Here is a 23539-nt window from a genome sequence, read left to right as displayed (position 1 = left end):
GATGTTAATTCTATTTTCTAACAATATCAAAGAGTGTGTTCATGTGGAAAAGGGGAGACTTAAAAGCCTATGCTTATGTAACTTATTGAGAACAAAAAAGAAATCATAAAAACATTATGGACCCCTAAACTTGTAACAGGTTAGTTCCATGCAGTCACTGAGCTGGCTAAATAGATTGTTATGGTTCTGCTATGGCACAGACATGATCACCTGCATATGCTATTTATGTACAGTTGTGGCCAAAAGTATTGACACCACTGCAATTTTGTCAGATACTCAGTTTCTTCCTGAACATGATTGCAATCACAAATTTTTTTGGTATTATCTTCATTTCATTTGTCTTAAATGAAAAAACACAAAAGAGAATGAAGCTAGCAAAAAGCAAAACATTGATCATTTCACACAAAACTCCAAAAATGGGCCAGACAAAAGTATTGGCACCCTCAGCCTAATACTTGGTTGCACAACCTTTAGCCAAAATAACTGCGACCAACCGCTTCCGGTAACCATCAATGAGTTTCTTACAATGCTCTGCTGGAATTTTAGACCATTCTTCTTTGGCAAACTGCTCCAGGTCCCTGATATTTGAAGGGTGCCTTCTCCAAACTGCCATTATTAGATCTCTCCACAGGTGTTCTATGGGATTCAGGTCTGGACTCATTGCTGGCCACCTTAGAAGTCTCCAGTGCTTTCTCTCAAACCATTTTCTAGTGCTTTTTGAAGTGTGTTTTGGGTCATTGTCCTGCTGGAAGACCCATGACCTCTGAGGGAGACCCAGCTTTCTCACACTGGGCCCTACATTATGCTGCAAAATTTGTTGGTAGTCTTCAGACTTCATAATGCCATGCACACGGTCAAGCAGTCCAGTGCCAGAGGCAGCAAAGCAACCCCAAAACATCAGGGAACCTCTGCCATGTTTGACTGTAGGGACTGTTTTTTTTCTTTGAATGCCTCTTTTTTCTCCTGTAAACTATATTGATGCCTTTGCCCAAAAAGCTCTACTTTTGTCTCATCTGACCAGAGAACATTCTTCCAAAACCTTTTAGGCTTTTTCAGGTAAGTTTTGGCAAACTCCAACCTGGCTTTTTTATGTCTCGGGGTAAGAAGTGGGGTCTTCCTGGGTCTCCTACCATACAGTCCCTTTTCATTCAGATGCCGACAGATAGTACGGGTTGACACTGTTGTACCCTCGGACTGCAGGGCAGCTTGAACTTGTTTGGATGTTAGTCGAGGTTCTTTATCCAACATCTGCACAATCTTGCGCTGAAATCTCTTGTCAGTTTTTCTTTTCCGTCCACATCTAGGGAGGTTAGCCACAGTGCCATGGGCTTTAAACTTCTTGATGACACTGTGCACGGTAGACACAGGAACATTCAGGTCTTTGGAGATGGACTCGTAGCCTTGAGATTGCTCATGCTTCCTCACAATTTGGTTTCTCAAGTCCTCAGACAGTTCTTTTGTCTTCTTTCTTTTCTCCATGCTCAATGTGGTACACACAAGGACACAGGACAGAGGTTGAGTCAACTTTAATCCATGTCAACTGGCTGCAAGTGTGATTTAGTTATTGCCAACACCTGTTAGGTGCCACAGGTAAGTTACAGGTGCTGTTAATTACACAAATTAGAGAAGCATCACATGATTTTTCGAACAGTGCCAATACTTTTGTCCACCCTCTTTTTTATGTTTGGTGTGGAATTATATCCAATTTGGCTTTAGGAAAATTCTTTGTGTGTTTTCATTTAAGAAATTAAATGAAGGTAATAATAGCAAAGAATGTGTTTGCAATCATTTTCAGGAAGAAACTGAGTATTATCTGACAAAATTGCAGGGGTGTTAATACTTTTGGCCACAGCTGTATATTTTATGAAAGAATAAACGCACTAGAAGATTTTTGTAAAGATTCAGCAACTACACAACACCGAGGAAGTGCAGAAACACGTCTCGCATACATTCACGGGGCAGAATAATGGTTGTCACAACACAATGAAATATCTATGGTTTGTAATTTCACGTTTCTGTTTAGTAGAAAGTATAATTAATAGTATTTGAGAATTCATTATCTAAATTTTGTAAGGAAAATATTCACAAGGTGATGCCTCATCGGGGCCAAGCGTCATTAAAAACTGGAGAATTTTAAAATTCATGAATTGCATTTCTGACATATGTTAGATCCTTGAACATATGACCTGCTTGGGTAAAGGGTGAATCCAGCTATGCATTTGTATCGATCATAATGTCCGTCCACTGGTAATACATTATGTGATGCTGTTTTGTACATTTTCAGCTGCTTTACGTATAAGTCATAAAGAAAATTACGTTTGCTACAATTGTTTTCTTCTAAGTACATTACCAGAGTGTGACAGATGATTGAGAACACTGGCAGCTTGAAAGGAGAGTTCTTGGTTTTCCAGGTCCACTGCCATCCCCACCAGGCACTTGAGAATTGCGTCTTTCTTCCTTTTTCTCAACTGCTCCCGTGTAATAGCTGGAGGGCAGAAAAAAAAAAAAAAGAGCAATAATGTATCCTTAATATGTGTACACCTATTACACAGGTCTTAGGTGGGTTACTGCGTCCTGTCAACTTCCTTCCTGATCTTCAACAAGATGGATACTTGTTATATTCAAGTGAAAAGTAAGGCAACATCGATGCTATCAGAATTCCACCATTGCAAATCTTTTTGAAATTCAAAATATTTATGTACTCTACCTACTACAGGAGAATCACTGCATACAAGATATAGGCTTTAATAAATATTTTTTAATTCATTTCTTCACTAATTGACTACATTTTGTAGGAATAATCTAAGGAAACAGACAAATAGGAACTCACTCCATTAGCGTACTACAAACAAAGAACGTTATCATACATGTTCTCTACAGAAGAGATCTCACTACTGTACCCTTATAATATTCTTTACACCAATAACCACATTTCCTGCTTCAGATTTCTATCAGTGGAATATATTGGCACTATAGAAAAAAGTTAAATATTATTACTATAAAGAGCTAAAAAGCAGTGATCAGGGAGCTGACCCCTATTGGCATATGTAGTTATGCTATAAAACACTTCATAAGGCTGTGTGCACGTTGCATTTTTTTGCGTTTTCGCAATGGTTTTTTACGCACGGAATCGCCGCAAAAAAGTATCCCATGCAATCCTATGGGATTCCGCAATGCTGTGCTAATGCTGCGGAATTGCATAGCGGAAAAATCCACAGCATGCTCATTCTTTTTGCGGAATCACCGGGATTCCGCACCCATAGGATTGCATTGAAACGCTCATTTTAGGCATGTGGCCATGTCCACCATGCCTGAAGTGAGCGCTTCATGTGCGGATGGTACCCAGGGTCCGGAGAAGGGGAGACTCTCTTCCAGGCCCTGGGTACCATAATCCTGTAAAAAATAGAACAAAAATAAAAAATATTGTTATTCTCACCTTCCGACGGTCCCTGAAGTCCTTCCCGCCTCTCATCACTCTCCCGGCATCTTACAGTCCCAGTAATGCTTTGTGCGAATGCCCGCGATGATGTCGCGCTCTCGTGAGCGCGATGTCATCGCAGGTCCTTCGCGCAAAGCATTACTGGGACCGGAAGATGCCGGGAGCGCCGCAGAGCAGATCGGGGGCCGTCGGAAGGTGAGAATATCATTGTTTTTTATATCCTATCTTTTACTACTGATGCTGCATAGGCAGCATCAATAGTAAAAAGTTGGTCACATTTGTCAAGCACTATGCTTGAAAGTGTGAGCAACCTGTCAATCAGTTTTCCAAGCGATGCTACAGATCGCTTGGAAACCGCTAGCATTCTGCAAGTTAATATCGCTTGCAAAACGCTAGTTTTTCGCGGGAATTCCACATTTGAATTTCCCACGATTTTCCCGTGGCAGGGAGTTGCGCAAGTTTCCGCAGCAATTCTGCATGTGTGCACATAGCCTAAGGCAATCCCTTTTAAGGCAGTCTTCCCTGCAGTTGTTTTTGCAGCCATAGCAAAACCATCTTTGCTAACTAAATTAGGTTTTTTTTTCCCACTTATTGTTTTGTTTTTTGATCTAATCCAAGATTTAGAAGACCATTCATTCTTTATCCATATCCTATCTTTCAATAGAAGCTTGAACTTTTGTTGTGAAGTGAGAATGCTAAAAACCTACTATATTTAGTAAGCTCTGCAAGGCAGGATACAACATACTGCAGCGAGTCATCTTCATTGTTCGGATCAAGAAGTGCAATCAGTAATTCTTCAAAGCACTGGTTCTGCACAATAACCTAGCAAGAAGAAATAAAATATAAATATGGTTATGGTCTAAAAATGGATGATGACACAAATACCCTTATGTTCTACAATGACACAGGGACATTCCACACAAATAAAAAAAGACAAAGTTGAGATAAACTTGCTGATCTCAGTCACCTAGGTTGAAATCTTTGAGATCAGTGAAAATATATTCACCAATAAGCCCTTGCCACTGGCCCAGCATTGAGCGAGTCCTACTTATGCCACTAAAACTGGCTTTCCTGCTTTTGTTTATCCAGATGCCTTCTCTTCACCAGCCTATCTAGTCTGATGGATAGCTCACTCTGTAATGTCATGTGCCAGGCAAGGAAATCAGACTGTAAACTATCAAGCCAAAGAGGCCACAAATATGGGGAGTGGAGGCAACACATCCAGTGTAATGAATTTATTAAACCATGCCACAATTCAGCTCCACTAAGCTTCTCACTGGAGCTGAAACGTTGCATGGATTAATAAAATTAATTTCACTGGATGTGCGGCCTCACTCCCCATATTTGTGGACTGATTGATCAAGTCCTTAGATGTGTACACCCCTTCTTTCAAATTACTAGTGCTGCTGCCTTCCTTTAATTAAGCCAAGAGGCTGGTGCTGGAATCTGAGCAGGCAAAGGTTCAGAAAGTGCTCTGTCACACCCATAGCACTTTAGCACTCAGTAATGCCTCGTTTGAATATGACTATTTGTGATCATATCAACAGAGAAAAGATGTAAGGGAGTTGTTAAATTACAATTCAGAGACACGCATGCCCAATTTTGTTTGATTCTGCTGACAGACTGACTTTTTTTTTTTTTTTTTTTTAAATCAGATTGTTATAATGAAAATGTGAATAAAAACTAACAAGTGAAAAACAACTGTATCACGACAGACTGACTTTAAAAAGTACTCTGTCACCACCTGCAACCTTTTTTAACCTATTAATAAGGGAATGCAGGAGATACAATGTTAAAAACAGTCATATATGCCTTATATCAGCAGTATTCTTATGGAGAACTCCTCTTTTACTCTGTTATGGTAATGATGAGATCTTCCAGGCTCTGGCGCATGCAGTGCCTGAAAGAAAATTCTGCCTCCAGTCTTAGTTAGCGTACCAGCACCCCCCACAGCGTCACACTGCACTGACGTGTAGTAGTGGCCCCGGAATCACACGCCTTGCAATAGCGTAATTACACTCTTCCACCCTTCGATGGGTATTGGCTTCTCCTGTGCGGCGAGTCACTGGGTGTGGGGAGTGCTAATAGCACCTTATCACCGCGCACGCCGGCGATCACTGGAGCAGAAGTAACAGTGACTCGCCTGTGAGGAAGAACAAAGAAACCAATGCCCATAAAAGGGCGAGAAAGTGATGTATAAATGCGCAATTGTAGGATGCAAGCACTGGATTCCGGGGTCTCTACTACATGTCACAGCGCAGGGTGACGCTGATGGAAGGGGGCTGGTATGATAATGCACACCAGAGGCAGAGTTTTCTTCCAGGCAATGCACGCACCAGAGCCTGGAAGAACTCATCATTACCATAAACAAATAATAGAGGATTTCTCCACAAGAATGCAGATGAGGCATACAGGTATGACTATTTTTACCATTTCATTTCCTGAAGCCCATATTAATAGGTTAAAAAAGTCCTAAGCAGTGAATGATTCCCTTTGAAAGCAAGTTCAACCCAAAATTGAGCATGTTTGACACCATTTTATATTACCTAATGTAACAAGCCAAGGTAATTCAACATGGTACATTTTATATACAGGTGTTGAAACCCATTACTAATGCAGAGATCAGTGGTGTATTTTTTAGAATGTACCTTTATGTTCTCCGATTGGCTTAGATTCTGGATAGTGCAGGCTGCATGAATGACAATCATAGGGTTCGCTCTCTCCATCTGCATCAGTATAGCCAAATGTCGAAGGATTTTTTCACATAGCAACATATCCTGAGAAAAACAGAGGATGACGGTATCCTGACATCTCCAAATGGCACAAATAACCACAGATAGAAAGATAATACATCAGTCTGCAATAAGCAAATTACACCTTCGCCCTGTAAAGCTCAGCTCATTATCTTCTTCGTCAGTCCAGCTTCTGCTGACATGCAAAGTATGCACATAGCAGGTTCTTGTTTTTTACTGAAATCTGAAATACAAAGTCCATAGCCTGCCATGGGGCCTCACTGAACCTTTGGATTCAAACACAGTTTTTTATCCATCCGATTTTGTATGATGTGCTCCACAGCTTGCAGTAGTACACAAGCATATGTAATGCTGTTAGGGTTAAATACTGTGCCTCACTAGGACACAATTTCATAACACAAGGAGTGCCAGAAGTTCTGTAATGCAGAACCACAGGCACTTAAAGGGGTTGTCCAGCCTTAGACTACAAGTCTCCAATCACTTTATATGACTGCAGACTTTCGAGTCCTTACATCACTCTGTGCTATGAGTATTCTCCGTTGTTGGCATTGGGAGTGGGCACCTGTGTGACTGTAAGTATGCCACATTTCGACTAGACTGTTCCTGGCCTCACTCAATACACTTGTATTGAGTGAGCCAGTACCCGTCTAGTTGGCATGTGATTGCATGTATGCTAATCACATACTAGCGGTGCTCATAACACTGGGGAATCTTTTCAGCACATGGTATGTAAGGATTCAGAGTCTAAAAGTCTGCAATCAACAATCCCTTTAAATTGCCACAATTTAGGATATGTGCACCTGAGGCCTATTTTTCCAGTGAGGTTTTTGATCCTATGTAATTTGTTATATTTTCAAAACTACCTTGGAGGAATCTGTTGCAACTGAACGTTTGTGATCTAGGAAAGCCATCACGCAGTACAGAACAGACAAAACGCACCAGACCACACACACACACACACATATATATATAGCTACCATAATTCCTGGTGGATGGGTCAATGTGCACAGGAGAGTGACCGAAGCTTGTCGGACATCTTTATTGTTAGAATTCAGAAGGGTGAGTACTAAAGGCATGATGTCCATGCTGAAGAGATGGGCCCGAACTTCAGCTTCATAAAAAAAAAAAAAATAAAAACAATTACCACTGTAGTATAGATAAACATTTAAAAAAAAAAAATACAAAAGACAACAAAGGATAGCAGCTAAAACTCCAGGTATCCACATTTGTCAAAAAAAAAAAATGTAAAAGCCAGCAAACAGCTTCAAAGCACAGCATTAAAGAACATCTTGCTCATAGTTACTTATAAAACACATAAAATCTCTTACCACTTGAAGCTAGGTTATTCAAACAAAGACACGCCTGACTGGAGACCTGTGTATAAAAAAACAAACAAAAAAAAAACAAAACACAGGTTTACAGCAAAGATATTTATTTTTACTTTCAGTGGTGTACATTAAATGTTAACGATTTGAATTTGCTGAAACATATACAGTATGTACCGGAATGATATTACACGATGATACATTGATAGGGAATCTAGATTGTGAGCCCCGAAGGGGACAGAAATGATGTAAGTAAAGTACTGTGAAATTAATGGCGCCGAGTAAAATAAATAGAAGATGTAGAAAAATGTATGTATAATATATAATATACACAAAAAACGGAGTCAGCATGACGGGAACATCACCAACACCAGCTACGTTTCAATCTCAAGCTATTCATTCCTGTTTAGGATGTGCTGCCTCCTTTTTCCTGGCTTTCTATATCTTTGGAAGGAAGCTTTGCCAGTTTCCTTGAAAACATTTGCACCCATGTAGGGAAGGTGACCTGACGGACGGACAGACTTGTCAGAATAGAGAAAGGAAGGTTTGCACAGTTTAGACAGGTGTCAGTTACTACAGTGGGGAAACAGCTGAGAAAGTGTAGGGGATGTGCAGTACCTTGGGTTGACCATTAGAGGGTAGGGAGGAGTGTGAGCAAAGGACTTGACATCAGCTTAGGAAACCGTTGGTCATGGGGGTGGAGTTACAGGGAATCGGGAATGATATAAATTTGACAGGAGGGTTCCAGAAAGTTCCAGTCCCCAGGGGGAGCTCCAGTGACAGGAGGACTATGAAAGTATGTGCACTGTGAGGAAAACTAAACCAGGGGGACTGAGGAGAGAGAAAGTCAGGGGGGTGGTCCTGACACAAAAGTACCGCAGTATAGACGAGGCACCGAGGTAAAGCATACCGTATTGAGAGAGATGACTGATCAGTAAAAGTACTGTTGGTTTACGGGCCTAAGGCGGCCACAGTGACGGATCTGACAGGAGCGTCGAAGAGTGAAGAGGGGACGGTGCGTATATGTACGTCCCCGGTGTTAAGTACGGTGTGCGTGAAGCGGCCCTGGAAACGGAGGGCCGATAAGTGAAGTGAATTGAAGCGCGGAGTACTTCGGAGGCCGTCAGATGGACGGCAAGAGAATAAACTCGGACCTCTTGTACCCGACACTTGCCTCCATCGTTACGTCTCTGCGTGGTAAGAGAGGGACCACCCCCCAGTCCGGCCCACTGACCCTACACTTAGCGGCGGCGATCCTGCCGACTACGCCAATACGTCATCTTCTGCGGCAGGCCTTCCCTAAAGAATGGAGAAAGACTTGGACTACACTGCTTGGATTACAAACACCTGTGGATTACAAATTACCCACCTGTGGAGTACAAATTGGGAATGCTGTGGTGGATCTGCGTTGCCAGCAGAGGATCCGGGGCGGTACCAGGTGCTGTGCAGTATGGAGTGTTGCTTCAGCGCAGAGGAGAGGTCCAGGTGTTTGCAGTTCTGAATGGACTGGGACCCCCTCCAACGTACCCCAGGGGGAAGCGGTATGTAAGCGGAGGCCGACGCTCCCATATACTTGACCCTGGCAGATGGGTGGAGAGGCCTGCCATCGCCCCACCCAGCAGAGGGAGTGGAACAGAGGAAAAGGTTAGCTGCGGCTGCTTGGCGCCATTCGACTGCTGCCCAACGGACGGTTTGAGACGCTGCGGGTGTCGAGGCATCGGGCGCCTGGAGTGGCGATGGCGGCGGGAGGTCGAGCTTCGCCAGAAAGCGTCCCCCTCAGAGCCAAGGGCAGGCAGCTGGTTGTTCATTGGAGAAGCAGAGCCTGTGCGGAACCAGCGGGAACGGCCGCCAAAGTTACCAGCGGAGAGCCTCCCTGCGGAGCCCCTGAGCCTGGAGGCTAGCCCCGCCAGATGGCGGGGCAAAGAGCGGAGACTGCAGGAAGAGCCACGTGATGACGTGACAGAGGCCACGGCACCGGGGAAGGCGAGAGTTCCCCTGGCCCCGACAGTGGCTCCGCAAGCGGCCCCCACTATTCAGCCACAGCACGCGGCATTCTATGTCCCCGAGAGCCCGGCCAAGGAGGGCCCTACCATATACGCAGAACTGAGCAGGGCCTCCGCTCCTGGTCCCGAACCGCGCCACGCCCGGTGTCGCTGGTGCGGAGTCTGACCGTAGAAGACACTGTTGCATCCCCTCTGCCGCTAGCGACCGCATCTTCAAAGGCGGCCGCTGCCCCGGCTTCGGATGAAATTTCAGGTGCGGCCTACCCTGCGGCCGCGGCTGCTGTGCCGGCGCTGGAACCGACTGTGGCCTGTTTGACAGGCCTTGTGGCCCAATCTTCTGGGAACACGGCTGCTCCCACCCACCACCCGGCCCCAGCGGCTGCTGGGCCGCTGACATCATTGGCCGCCTCTGCCCCGCTCTCTTCTTCGGCGGAGCCCTGCCCACCAGGCTCCAGAGCCTGCGCTGTACCCTCCGTCTGGGTCGCGGAGGATATTAAGAAAAAGAAGGCCCGGGAGCAGGAGATATGGAACCTGCTCCATGAAAAGGGAGAGGCAGGTATGGCGGCTAAGAGATCTATGGGACGGCTGGTGTATACCAACATAGCCAAAGGATACGGCTTTATTCGGGATGAGACTGGCCAGAAAGTTTATATAAATGTGACTTCAATTCGTCACGGTCGGGCTTTGAAAGAAGGAGACTTAGTGTCGTACTACAAAGAGTACTGTCCCCGCGGTTATTATGCGGCGGCCGTACTTGCAGAGCCCGAAGGATGTGAACCCCCGTAAAGAGGGCTTGTGTGGACACCCTCGGTATCCCAGGAGCTCCATGGCTGTGAAGCCGCTCACTTCTGACCACTAAAAGTGGGTTAGACTGTCGGGAGTTCGATGCACCGTTGTGCAGGTCATATGGACAGTTATGTTAAAAAAAGCAATGTATTTTGTTGTGGTTTAACTGTTGTTTCTATTTCCTTTTTCTCCCTTTCTTTCTTTTATCTATGTTCCCTTTAAAGGAGAGTATTCGTAAATATGTTTGCCTGACAGAGCAGGGATACGAAGAAGAGAGGGAGTGTCCATGTCCAAGGAAGGGGGGGAGAAAGAAGATATGCAATGTTGTTATATGTTGGTTTTAAAAGCAAAGGAAAATGAAAAAAAAAAATAATATATAAAAAAATGGGGTACTTGTGATATTGTAAAGTTATTTTGTTGTGCATATTATACAAGTAAATGCAACAGGTCCGGGTAGGAGAAGGTCTGAGGGACCAAAGGGAAATGTGAGATCCAAAAGGGGTCTAAGTGTGGAGACGCCGACCATGACATGTAACTGAAAGAAAGGTAAAAGAGATGGAAGACGTGAGAAAGACAGCCGTCCTAGGTCAGGTCCTCAACACCACAGACACCCCTGAAGGAGGAAGGTGGACGCCGGCAATGATCTGGTAGGTGTGAGGCCTCGATCATGGCCTACCGGACAGTGGAAGGTGACAGAAGGGGAGAGTAGGGGAAGGTACACGCCATAGAGAGAATATGGGTGTACCTAGCCCAATTTGAAAGACGTTGTCATGTGGCGTGCGCGCTGGTGAGTAGCAGTAGGCTGCTCAGAGCATGGTGCTCCCAGTATAGTTCGGCACCCCGCGGGTAGTAGGTTTGGCCCAACAACTGGTCCGACAACAGAGTGTAGGTGAAGCTTCAGAACGACGAAGGCAGGGATTACGATTGTCGAGGACGACAATATTCAAAGGAAAGGGAGTGTAGGGAAGGTGACCTGATGGACAGACAGACTTGTCAGAATAGAGAAAGGAAGGTTTGCACAGTTTAGACAGGTGTCAGTTACTACAGTGGGGAAACAGCTGAGAAAGTGTAGGGGACGTGCAGTACCTTGGGTTGACCATTAGAGGGCAGGGAGGAGTGTGAGAAAAGGACTTGACATCAGCTTAGGGTTAAGGAAACTGTTCGTCATGGGGGGCGGAGTTACAGGGAACCAGGAATGATATAAATTTGACAGGAGGGTTCCAGAAAGTTCCAGTCCCCAGGGTGAGCTCCAGTGACAGGAGGACTACGACAGTTTGTGTACTGTGAGGAAAACTAAACCAGGGGGACTGAGGAGAGAGAAAGTCAGGGGGGTGGTCCTGACACAAACGTACCGCAGTATAGACGAGGCACCGAGGTAAAGCATACCGTATTGAGAGAGACGACTGATCAGTAAAAGTACTGTTGGTTTACGGGCCTAAGGCGGCCACAGTGACGGATCTGACAGGAGCGTCGAAGAGTGAAGAGGGGACGGTGCGTATATGAACGTCCCCGGTGTAAAGTACGGTGTGCGTGAAGCGGCCCTGGAAACGGAGGGCCGATAAGTGAAGTGAGTTGAAGTGCGGAGTACTTCGGAGGCCGTCAGGCGGATGGCAATAGAATAAACTTGGACCTGTTGTACCCGACACTTGCCTCCATCGTGTCTCTGTTACGTCTCTGCGCGGTAAGAGAGGGACCACCCCCCAGTCAGGCCCACTGACCCTACACCCATATAGGCAATGCTGCGTTTTTCTGAAAATATATCTATCTATCTATCTATCTATCTATCTATCTATCTATATATATATATATATATATATATATATATATATATATATATATATATATATATACACACATATATACACATACATACATACACACACACACACACACACACACACGCTCTCCCCCCTGCCGTTTTGAATGGATTGGGGTTTTCATGTGTATTTTTCATATATAATACACCACACACTTTTCTTTCCTTCCCCCACTTTGCATTTATAAAGGTTTGCTGTTGTGAGCTCATTTTCGGGTTTGCCTCTGGCTTCTGGTGAGGGTTATGCAGCTGGCTGTGCTGACAGAGGAGTAGTGAGTTCTCTATCTGGACTCCCACTCCCTCTGATGGTGAAGGGAGGTAATGAAGCTGATCTAAATGGCAGAGACCGGCCACCTGAGGAAGAGGACTGCGATTGGACATCAGGAGTTTCTGATTGGATTTAAGGCAGCCGACTCCCTAGTTTCTTGCTGGTGATTTTTCCTGACTGTGGCTTCAGGTTTCCAGTTTGGTTCCTGCCTTCCTAAAGCTAGGTTTTCTCTGCTATTGTTCATATGAGTTTTTGTCTGGTTTACTTAGTTTTTGTGTTCAGCCAGCCCTGGCTGGGAATGGGCTGAATCCCCATTTTGTCTCTGATCAGTTGATCTCTTTTGCTCTGTCTTCAGAATATACCCGAGTGCTGATATAGTGATTTGAAGTCTAGCGACTTCAGGGCCTTTTTCTATCAGACGTGCTGGACATTTTTTTTGGCAGGGTTTTTGGCGTGATTGCAGACAGCAGCTTTTCTTTCCTGTCCTTTCTAGCTAGTGAGGGCCCCATTATTTGCGCAGCCTATCTTTCTAGGACCACCGTAGACACGCTCCACGGCTACTGCTTGTAGTGGATAGCATCAGGGGTCTGAAATCCGCTAGTTACCAACCTCTCCGGTTTTCTGGGCTTAGCTTGCTTTTTCCTCCTCGGTGACTCATTCATAACAGTTTGCCCTGTCATGTTGCTCCCATATCTACCTTTATCAGTGCCTGCACAGCATTACCCATCATGCTGCCTCTCTACAAATATTTGCTTCATTTTGTGTGTAAGCAGAAGAACCAGGCTGGGGGTACCTTTCTCCTCTGTTGTCCGTGGGAAAGCTTAAAGAACCGGACCAACCTTTACACTTGACAGCAGGGGGAGTGTCTGAGGTAAAAGAGCAAAAGCACGTGCCGAAACAGAGACTTGGCGGGAACTGACAGCGAGCAGCAGGGGGAGTTGAGTGCTCCGTCCCTTGAGCACCGTAGCGCAGGCCCGTGCTCCAGCATCCCCGCTGCCGTCTGCAGAGACTGAGAACAGAGATGTACCATGTGCCCGTTTGCCCCCGCAAAGCAAAGTGCCAAACGCTTCGGGCTCAAGAGTACCGCGAGCGTGCCGCCTTAGAAGGAACAGGTGTGTGACCGTGAGACTTGCCGCTGCTGGAAGGACGCAGCTCGTCGCTGTCATCAGGACTACACAGGGTTAACCCCGCACTGACCGTTATTGGCACCAATGCTAGTTTCGTGGACTCTACAGTCTGGAAGTCGTCGGATTGGATACGTTTCACCTTAAGAATTGCTCCCATCATTTTCCTCTACCGTAAACCTTTATTATCTACTACCTGCATTATCCCTGTTTAACTCTTTCACCCTGTGTGGAGTACATAATTGTTAAAATAAAATACGTTAACCCTTGCTCTCCTGTCAGTCACTGCATACCGCAACCTGTGCACTAACCTACTGAAAACAAAAAAAAGACTAGGTGTAGAAAGTCTCTATTTTTGTATTAGTCTAACATTGTAGTGGGGTAAAAGGGTTTCCTTTATGCATTTTACCTTTAGAATCTAATGTTGCCATCAGTGTGTCAAGAGTGGGAGAAGAGGGTTGCATTGAAAATCCAACACAATGAGCAGCACTTTGAACACATTTTATAAGTGGTCATAACTTGTAAATAACTCATGAAAGAATAAAGTTCCGTTAAAACCAAGCACATCATTGTTTATCTTGTGAAACTCTCAATAAGTTTGATGTGTCACATGACCCTCTTCCCATTGGAAAAAAATAAAGTTGGATCCAAATTAGCCGACTTCAAAATGGCCACCATGGTCATCACCCGTCTTGAAGTTTTTCCCCTCCCATATACTAATGTGCCACAAACAGGAAGTTGATATCACCAACCATTCCCATTTTATTTAGGTGTAGCCATATAAATGGCCCACCCTGTATATTATGAAGTCACAGAATCCAGCACTTCATTCAGTAGTGTTGCCTTTATGACTTTACCTTTTGCACAGTGGAAGACATCATTGAGACCAGCATCCGAATCAAGAACTTGTCCCCAATTGTGAGCATAGCTTTATGGTGCTCTGGATTAACAGCAATGTTACCCAGAGAAGCGCAGCTGTAGTACTGCAAAAAATAAGTGAATGACTTATCAATTTGAGACCAAGTAAACCATCTTTAAATATATGCATTTCTAAAGCAAAGTAGTGGATATATCCTGTGAAGAATAAAAACGTCATACTGAACCAGTTACAATCCATGATTAGTGTTGAGCGAATGTTCTTGGGTAAGATGTTATCCGAGCATACTTGTGTGCTAACCAAGTGTCTTCGGCATGCTCGAAAAATATGTTTGAGTCCCCATGACTGGAACATATTTTTTTTGAGCATGCCGAAGACACTCGCTTAGCACACAAGTATGCTCGGATAACATCTTACCCAAGAACGTTCGCTCATGACTATTTATGATGGAGCAGAAATTAGTTTGTGTGTTTTTCCATCTTTTCATGTTACATTTTCCATTTAAATGTAATGGAAAACAGTATCTTATGTTTAGTAAGGTGATATGAAAGGGGAGCTGCAGCTGACATAAGTAACTTGTGCAATGAAGAATATACTGCAGCGCAGTTTTAGCGGACTGTTAACTATTCCATCAAAATATAGGACTACACACGCATTGATAGATTTAGTTTATTTTACATGCAATTATTTAGGAACAGGAAAATTAATGCAAAACAAGTAATCACGGTATGTTTTAGACAGAGGAAAATACGGTAAGCTCCTGAACACATACATATATATATATATATATATATATATATATATACACACACACACACACACACACACACACACACACATATAATGTGCAAACATATTTGGGATGACCACTCTTTGCCAACCACCCTGCATCCAACTCAAAATTTTCAACTGCGGTTAGTTCTCCAACCTCGCTGCCGTGTTCCTTTAAAAACAGTGTGTGCAAGTCTACCTAGAAAAAAATTGATGCTTTGATGCAGTTTTGAAGGCAATAGGTGGTCACACCAAATACTGACTTTATTTAAATTTCTTTACTGTTCCCTTTGCGTTTTGTTAAAATCCTTTCCAAACTAGAAGTCTAACTATGAAGCATAGACAAGACTAGTCGGGCTCCTCCATGAATTGCTGGAGGGGATTTACAGGTCTCCCCCCTCTTGTGTACAAAAGGGACAGACCTGTCAGCACCAAGAGTTGTCCAAAGGTGGAGTCAATTTACTCATCTCCAACTATGGTACCCAGATAGATCTTGAAAAATTATCTTGTGTAAAACGTCAGAGTATTTCAGTGATTAGTATCCCTGGCACCAATCATGCAGCCAGGCCATGAATCATGCTGTCTGTGGATTGGGAAGCATGAATCGTTTGACAGGTTTCCTCTAAAAGGATTTGTATCATCATCTTAAATGGGTAAAACAAATTTAAAATGCTCATAAAAAAGGTAGCTTTGCAATTTACTTGTTGCTAAAAATCATACTTAGTCTCAAATATGGAGGAAATTCTACTAGTATAGTGTTTGGCCGGTTACCTCATTATGTAGGTGACCGGCCACTTTTGCGGTTTATCAGCAATGTCTGGATTCCAAGGCAAGGAGTGGAGTGCTTACAAACTCTAGCTCTTTGCTAGAGCCATAGAATCTGCAAACACTGCTCTGAAGCTTGTCAAATTGTTAGATCCAGACAGTTCAGTGCCCCTGTGCGCCTTCGATGCTGCAGAGGCAAAGTTGTTCCTACTAGCAGCAGCAAAGGCCGCACTGAAGGACAACCATGTCCCTAGTCTGAACAGCCAATCATCTGGAGTACAGGAAACTGAGGAATGGGGTAAAACACTCTTGAAAATAGATTTTGTGACAACATTTCCAAGAGGGTGACTGTCATCAGAAAATTAACCATTACTAGGGTTATATGCCAATGTATTTTTTGTTCATATCATGATCTGCATTAAAAAAAGGCAAAATGAGTAATCTTGCAGTTTCCGCAATGGCCACTAGGGCTATTTTAGACTCACATTTTCTGTCTTTTCAGAAAGAGTTTTCAGTAGGCTCATTTATCAACAGACGCAGGACAGGATTACAATGAAAGATCACACCTCTAATCCACACCCGATGATTTCCCCAGCTCCATCTGCTACCTCTCCTTTTACAATGACCTTTGCAAACACTCAATTGATGCTTCAATACATAAATATTGCATCTGAGTCACTCTTAGGGTACCGTTACACCTAGCGATCCCGACCACCGATATGACGCGGTCAGGATCGCTGGTGCATCGCTAGGTGGTCGCTAGTGAGCTGCCACACAGGCAGATCTCACCAGTGACATCGCAGGGGACGGGGGTCACTACTTACCTGTCAGACGCGGCGATCCTGCGTCCTCCCGCCCGGCTCCACGCGTCGCTCGTCGGCGCCACAGGAAGCGCCGCAGGAAGTGACCGACGAGGAATGGTCCAGGAGCTTCTCGCGCGATCAGCGATAACCAGCGGGGGAGCCGGTCGGAGGTAAGTATCACATGCAGCAATATCGCTGCAACATCACAAAATCGGTGACTTTACAGCGATATTGCTAGCGATATCGCAGTGTGTAATGGGGCTTTACTGTAAGGGTATGCTCACATCTGCATATATAAAGTAGCTGAGATTCTCAGCCAGAAAAGTTGGAGAGTGCCATGCATTTTCTTCTCACCTAGCATCCGTATGCCATGTGAGCACGTTTATTTCCTTGCATGTTTTTTTACATGCATATGCAATTAATATGCAGTGCGTTTTTAACAGCTTTTACATAGAGAATTACTGTATGTCATTTCAAGCTAGTTTATTAACCAATACAACAATCTTATATACAGGTATAGTCATTGAGATATCAGTGTGTATAGAGCTTACTGTACATATATTTAGTTAAAAATGAAAGAAAACAATGGCGTTAGGTCCCCCTTATTTTTCTTAGCCAGCTGAGGGAAAGCAGACAGCTGGGACGGATGTTTATAGACTGGGAAGGGAGTAATAAACATGGAGCTACTCAGGCTATTAACATCTCACAGTAGCCTTTACTGGTTATTAACAACGAGTGACCCGAAAAAATTAAAAAAAAAGACATGGGTTCCCCCTTAATATTTAATAACCATGAAAGTCTAGGCAGACAGCCTAGGAAGGGGCCATGAATACTGGCCCCCTCCCAGACTAAGAACATCAGCCCTCAGCAGCCACAGACATGGCGCATCCATTAGAGAATTCTGGCACTTAATAGTATTGGGGTGGATGTCGGCGGTTTTCTGGCCGCTGACATCGAGCCCAGGGGTTAATAAAGAACAGGTGTATATAAGACACCCCCATTACTAACCCCATAGTCAAATGTAATAAATACAAACACTTTACTGACGTCACCGCTCGCTGCCTCAGAAATTCACCTTACTGATATCAGCACTCGGCACTGAAGCAGCGTTCTCATGCTCCGTGTCTCCTGGATGCTGAGCTGAGTGGTCGCATTTTATATGACCGCTCAGCAAAGCATCCAGATATAGCTCCATTGGGCTCATCAAATGGATTATCTGGGGACAGATGAGGATTTTTTTATTTTCCTTTGGATAGTAATAAATGGATAAAAGAGGGTCTGGAAGGTTTTATTTCAAACAAAGGACTTTACATTTGACTATGAGGTTAGTAATGGGGGTGTCTTATAGACACTTCTCCATTACTAACCCCTGGGCTTGATGTTAGCGGCCAGAAAAAAGCTGACATGTACCCCAATACCATTACCCCACTTGCCACCGCACCAGAGCAAGTGAGAAGATCCAAGACTAAGCACCAGAATTGGCGCATCTAATGGATTCACCATTTCTGAGGCAGCTGAGGGCTGATGTTCTTAAGTCTAGGAGAGGGCCAATATCCATGACCCCTTTCTATGCTTGCTATGAATATCAGCCCGCAGCTGTCTGCCTAGCCTTTGCGCTGGTTATTAATAATGAAGGAACCCCATGTCATGTTTTTTTTTTTTAGGGGGTGCTACCCCTTGTTAATAACCACTAAAGGCTAAGTAGACAGCTGTGAACTGATATTAATAACCTGGGAAGCTCCATGTTAATTACACCCTTCCCAGACTATAAACACTAAACCCCAGGTTTTGGCTTTCCCTCAGCTGGTTAAGAAAAATATTGGAGTCCCCACACCATTTTTATCTTTCATTCTATCTATATTCCTATACTATTATAACGGTTCACACTGGGAATTTACTGTACTTGGTTGTTGAAATGTCAGGTTTCCTATGAGATGGGTGCGTAAAAAAAAAAAATTGCATGGCACACGCATGGTCTGTGTACCGTGCGATTTTTTTTTTTTGTCACACCCATTGACTTTCATCGGTAAGACTTGGCCATTTTATGGGGCCAGACATGGCATGCTGCAAATTATTCCAATTCCAGGTGAGGAAAAATTTGCAGATGAACACTGCCTAAATGAATAACAATATAAGAAAACCTTGCATTGCACTCTCAGAGTTTAAATGCTGATGTGAGTGAACCTTTAATATACAAGTAGCTGTCCTGAAAAAAGAAAGATTTTAAGATAGCACAATGGCCAATGTGAAAATTACAAGATTTCTGATTTAAATTTTTAAAGCACAGGTGTCTTAAAAAAGAGGAAATGCCAATAACACAAACATGTTTTAAAAACAATAGATCTTTTTCTGATGACACATTACCATTAATTTTTTTATTTTTTTCACGTGCCTCTTTCGAAAACAATTGATTACATACTAAGAAAATATTTTATTAAAAACATGTGCCAAGAAACCAGTAAGCATGCAGAAGGACCTGTAATTAATCATACATAAGATTCCTTCATTTAACACAAGAACATGGTGTTATAGCAGGAAATTTTACTAGCGTAAAAACATGCTAAAAGAACAGTCAAAGGTGCCAAAACTGGAAACCGTTTAGCATCTACTGCAGATTATTCTCAAAGAATAGTTATTGGGGTTGCAGAGGCCAAAACTTCAATGTGCATTGTTTGTTCCCTAATGTTGTGTTCATTTGGTCCTATGAAATAGATTGCTCCTTGTTGATAATTTTTCGAGTCTGCTATGTTTTGTCTGGGGGGCTCAATATTTACCGTACTTAAAGAAAAAAAAAAGAAAAAAAGAAAAAAAAAAAAAAAAAAAAAGAGCCCGGCACTGCCCGGGCATAGTAACTAAGTGTGGTTAGTTATAGCAAATTATAATTATCCTCCATCCCATAGTCCCGTGCCCATATACCCATCATACATATCCACGATCCCATAGGCCCATGCCCATATACCCATCAGACATATCCTCCATCCCATAGTCGAGTGCCCATATACCCATCACACATCATATACCCATCACACATCCTCCATCCCATAGTCCCATGCCCATATACCCATCACACATCCTCCATCCCATAGTCCCATGCCCATATACCCATCACACATCCTCCATCCCATAGTCCCGTGCCCATATACCCATCATACATATCCGCCATCCCATAGTCCCGTGCCCATATACCCATCATACATATCCGCCATCCCATAGTCCCATGCCCATATACCCGTCATACATATCCTCCATCCCATAGTCCAGTGCCCATATACCCATCACACATCCTCCATCCCATAGTCCAGTGCCCATATACCCATCACACATACAGTCATGGCCAAAAGTATTGACACCCCTGCAATCCTGTCAGATAATATTCAGTTTCTTCCTGAAAATGATTGCAAACACAAATTCTTTGGTATTATTATCTTCATTTAATTTGTCTTAAATGAAAAAACGCAAAAGAGAATGAAGCAAAAAGCAAAACATTGATCATTTCACACAAAACTCCAAAAATGGGCCGGACAAAAGTATTGGCACCCTCAGCCTAATACTTGGTTGCACAATCTTTAGCCAAAATAACTGCGACCAACCGCTTCCGGTAACCATCAATGAGTTTCTTACAATGCTCTGCTGGAATTTTAGACCATTCTTCTTTGGCAAACTACTCCAGGTCCCTGATATTTGAAGGGTGCCTTCTCCAAACTGCCATTTTTAGATCTCTCCACAGGTGTTCTATGGGATTCAGGTCTGGACTCATTGCTGGCCACCTTAGAAGTCTCCAGTGCTTTCTCTCAAACCATTTTCTAGTGCTTTTTGAAGTGTGTTTTGGGTTATTGTCCTGCTGGAAGACCCATGACCTCTGAGGTAGACCCAGCTTTCTCACACTGGGCCCTAAATTATGCTGCAAAATTTGTTGGTAGTCTTCTGACTTCATAATGCCATGCACACGGTCAAGCAGTCCAGTGCCAGAGGCAGCAAAGCAACCCCAAAACATCAGGGAACCTCCGCCATGTTTGACTGTAGGGACCATGTACTTTTCTTTGAATGCCTCTTTTTTCTCCTGTAAACTCTATGTTGATGCTTTTGCCCTAAAAGCTCTACTTTTGTCTCATCTGACCAAAGAACATTCTTCCAAAATGTTTTAGGCTTTTTCAGGTAAGTTTTGGCAAACTCCAGCCTGGCTTTTTTATGTCTCGGGGTAAGAAGTGGAGTCTTCCTGGGTCTCTTACCATACAGTCCCTTTTCATTCAGATGCCGACGGATAGTACGGGTTGACACCGTTGTACCCTCGGACTGCAGGGCAGCTTGAACTTGTTTGGATGTTAGTGGAGGTTCTTTATCCAACATCCGCACAATCTTGCGTTGAAATCTCTTGTCAATTTTTCTTTTCCGGCCACATCTAGGGAGGTTAGCCACAGTGCCATGGGCTTTAAACTTCTTGATGACACTGTGCACGGTAGACACAGGAACATTCAGGTCTTTGGAGATGGACTTGTAGCCTTGAGATTGCCCATGCTTCCTCACAATTTGGTTTCTCAAGTCCTCAGACAGTTCTTTGGTCTTCTTTCTTTTCTCCATGCTCAATGTGGTACACACAAGGACACAAGACAGAGGTTGAGTCAACTTTAATCTATGTCAACTGGCTGCAAGTGTGATTTAGTTATTGCCAACACCTGTTAGGTACCACAGGTAAGTTATAGGTGCTGTTAATTACACAAATTAGAGAAGCATCACATGATTTTTCGAACAGTGCCAATACTTTTGTCCACGCTCTTTGTTATGTTTGGTGTGGAATTATATCCAATTTGGCTTTAGGACAATTCTTTTTGTGTTTTTTCATTTAAGACAAATTAAATGAAGATAATAATACCAAAGAATTTGTGTTTGCAATCATTTTCAGGAAGAAACTGAGTATTATCTGACAGAATTGCAGGGGTGTCAATACTTTTGGCCATGACTGTACATACGCCTTCCCATAGTCAACCATTATGACATCATAATGAGCGGCGGGGCTTGCAACCTATGACGACATCAGCGTCGCCATGGCAACCATTATGTCATCATAATGAGGGGCAGGGCTTGATATGGGTCGCCCTCCCAGGGCTGTGGGGTACACTGTACCGGGCTGGTATCAGTGGGATGTGTCACGGTGGTGGTGACCCGGACCGTGGCCCTGGGCGCCCAAGTAATAAGAAAATGTGAATGGTGGAATGTAGTTAGATGAATAGTTCGTGACGCCACCTGTGGTGTTCGGCAAGGGAGGTGTTAAGCCGACGCTGCAGACAGATCCTCTGGGACAGATGGTGCGGTGCAGCAAGGATGGTATAGCCCTCCACAGGCAGGGCTGTTGTCCCAGGGCAGTGTAGATGTGGAGACACTTAGATGGTGTAGTGTCCGGCGCAGGGAATGTAGCAGTGCCAGGCGGACGGACGCAGGAAGGAATGGAGGACACCAGGGCATGTAGTTCCAAAGCTTTACTCAGTCTGTAGTGCCTGCTTCTGTATCGTGTCCTCTGGATCAGGGACTCAGTCAACCTCCAGGCAAGATGGAATGCTCCCTTCTACACTCCGCCAACATATGTGCCTTTCCTGAACGTCTCCTCTATAGCGCCTTAAGTGTGAAGATCTCCTAGTACTGTGTTACACTGGAGTTCCTCCTGACAGATGTTCCCAAGAACTCTACTTGCACGGCAGACAGCTGTAGCCTGCTTCAGGGACTCTCTACTCCTAAGTCCCGGCTCTCTATCTGTGTTGCTGTTGTGCCCTCAAGTCTTAGATGGGAGTAGTGCATTTACAGCCCACTACTCCACCAGTGTCTGCTGAAGAACCATTAGTGTCCATACAGCCTCGGGGACGTGAGCTCTCACGTTAACCCCCCATACGCCAGTTGGACTATACCTAGGACCCCAGAGACAGACGACATCAAGCACCCCTGGTGCCTACGTGGGAGAAGAGTGATCTCTGCAAGCAAGATCTCCAGGAACTGATAAGTTTAATCCCCATAAGAGAATAACTGTCTATTGTTTTGCACTTCTGTTATTTTTTCAGTCTCTGATATCACCTGTTACAGCATTTTCTCTGTTATATTATATGTTCACCAGATATTCTCCCTGTAAATAAACCTCCCCTTTTACGGTTGGTCTGCCTGCTCCGTGGTGACATATATTCCTCCTGCACGTTATTACATATATATCAAGGGTTATTAGTCTTGAGGCCGAACCTTTGCATCATAGTTTGTGTCAAGTCTACCAATGCTGACAAACTGGACGAACAGCTGACTGATAATATGTGCATTAAGGACATGTATCTTTCACAGACCTGTACAAAAGGGAGAGCCCGATACTATAACTCAGGACAATTCTGGACACATAATGAGAAAATCAGAGCTGTTGTCACAATGTATCAATTTTTGGCATTTACTGTGTTTTCGTTTTATCATTGCTATACGTGTATTAAAATAAATGGTCAATATTATAGTTAATTAAACCAATAATGGAAATAGTTATGTGCTAAATAGAATGAAACCTTACTGTTGCTCAAGAGACATGCTTCCAGCCTTCCACTAAATGTACCATAACTGATAAATGACAGAACATTTTGGAACATGTCATTGTCCACAGTCCCATCTTACAGGTACTTTGGCTTAGCAGCTGCTTTTTCCTTGTAGTGATGGGGAAAATACAGCCACACTTGTACCAGAAATATGCATACAAATGGCCCTTTCAAGCAAGGTCATATGTCAAAGTTTGGGCAATAAGTTGTTCACATGTGGCCACATTGCTGCCTATGCTCTACTGGGTCATCCCTCCA

The 23539-nt window shown here is 43.9% G+C and overlaps 1 protein-coding gene across 1 annotated transcript in view; it reads right to left on the bottom strand.

Moving 5' to 3' along the window:
* LOC141089457 (uncharacterized) overlaps positions 1 to 23539 on the bottom strand; it is a 59636-nt gene that overhangs the window by 2728 nt on the left and 33369 nt on the right. The window contains exons 7-12 of the mRNA XM_073575886.1: positions 14372 to 14497; positions 7521 to 7566; positions 7170 to 7303; positions 6088 to 6216; positions 4147 to 4261; positions 2351 to 2485 (exon numbers count right to left, since the gene is read on the bottom strand). Coding sequence (XP_073431987.1) covers positions 2351 to 2485; positions 4147 to 4261; positions 6088 to 6216; positions 7170 to 7303; positions 7521 to 7566; positions 14372 to 14497 — 685 coding nt within the window. The remainder of the gene's footprint in view (positions 1 to 2350; positions 2486 to 4146; positions 4262 to 6087; positions 6217 to 7169; positions 7304 to 7520; positions 7567 to 14371; positions 14498 to 23539) is intronic.

This window comes from Dendrobates tinctorius, unplaced genomic scaffold, assembly GCF_039654945.1.
Source record: "Dendrobates tinctorius isolate UK_male_01 unplaced genomic scaffold, ASM3965494v1 ptg000046l, whole genome shotgun sequence".
Taxonomy (NCBI): domain Eukaryota; kingdom Metazoa; phylum Chordata; class Amphibia; order Anura; family Dendrobatidae; genus Dendrobates; species Dendrobates tinctorius.
The sequence above is the reverse complement of the archived record's forward strand: the minus strand, read 5'-3'. Positions and strand labels throughout refer to the sequence as shown.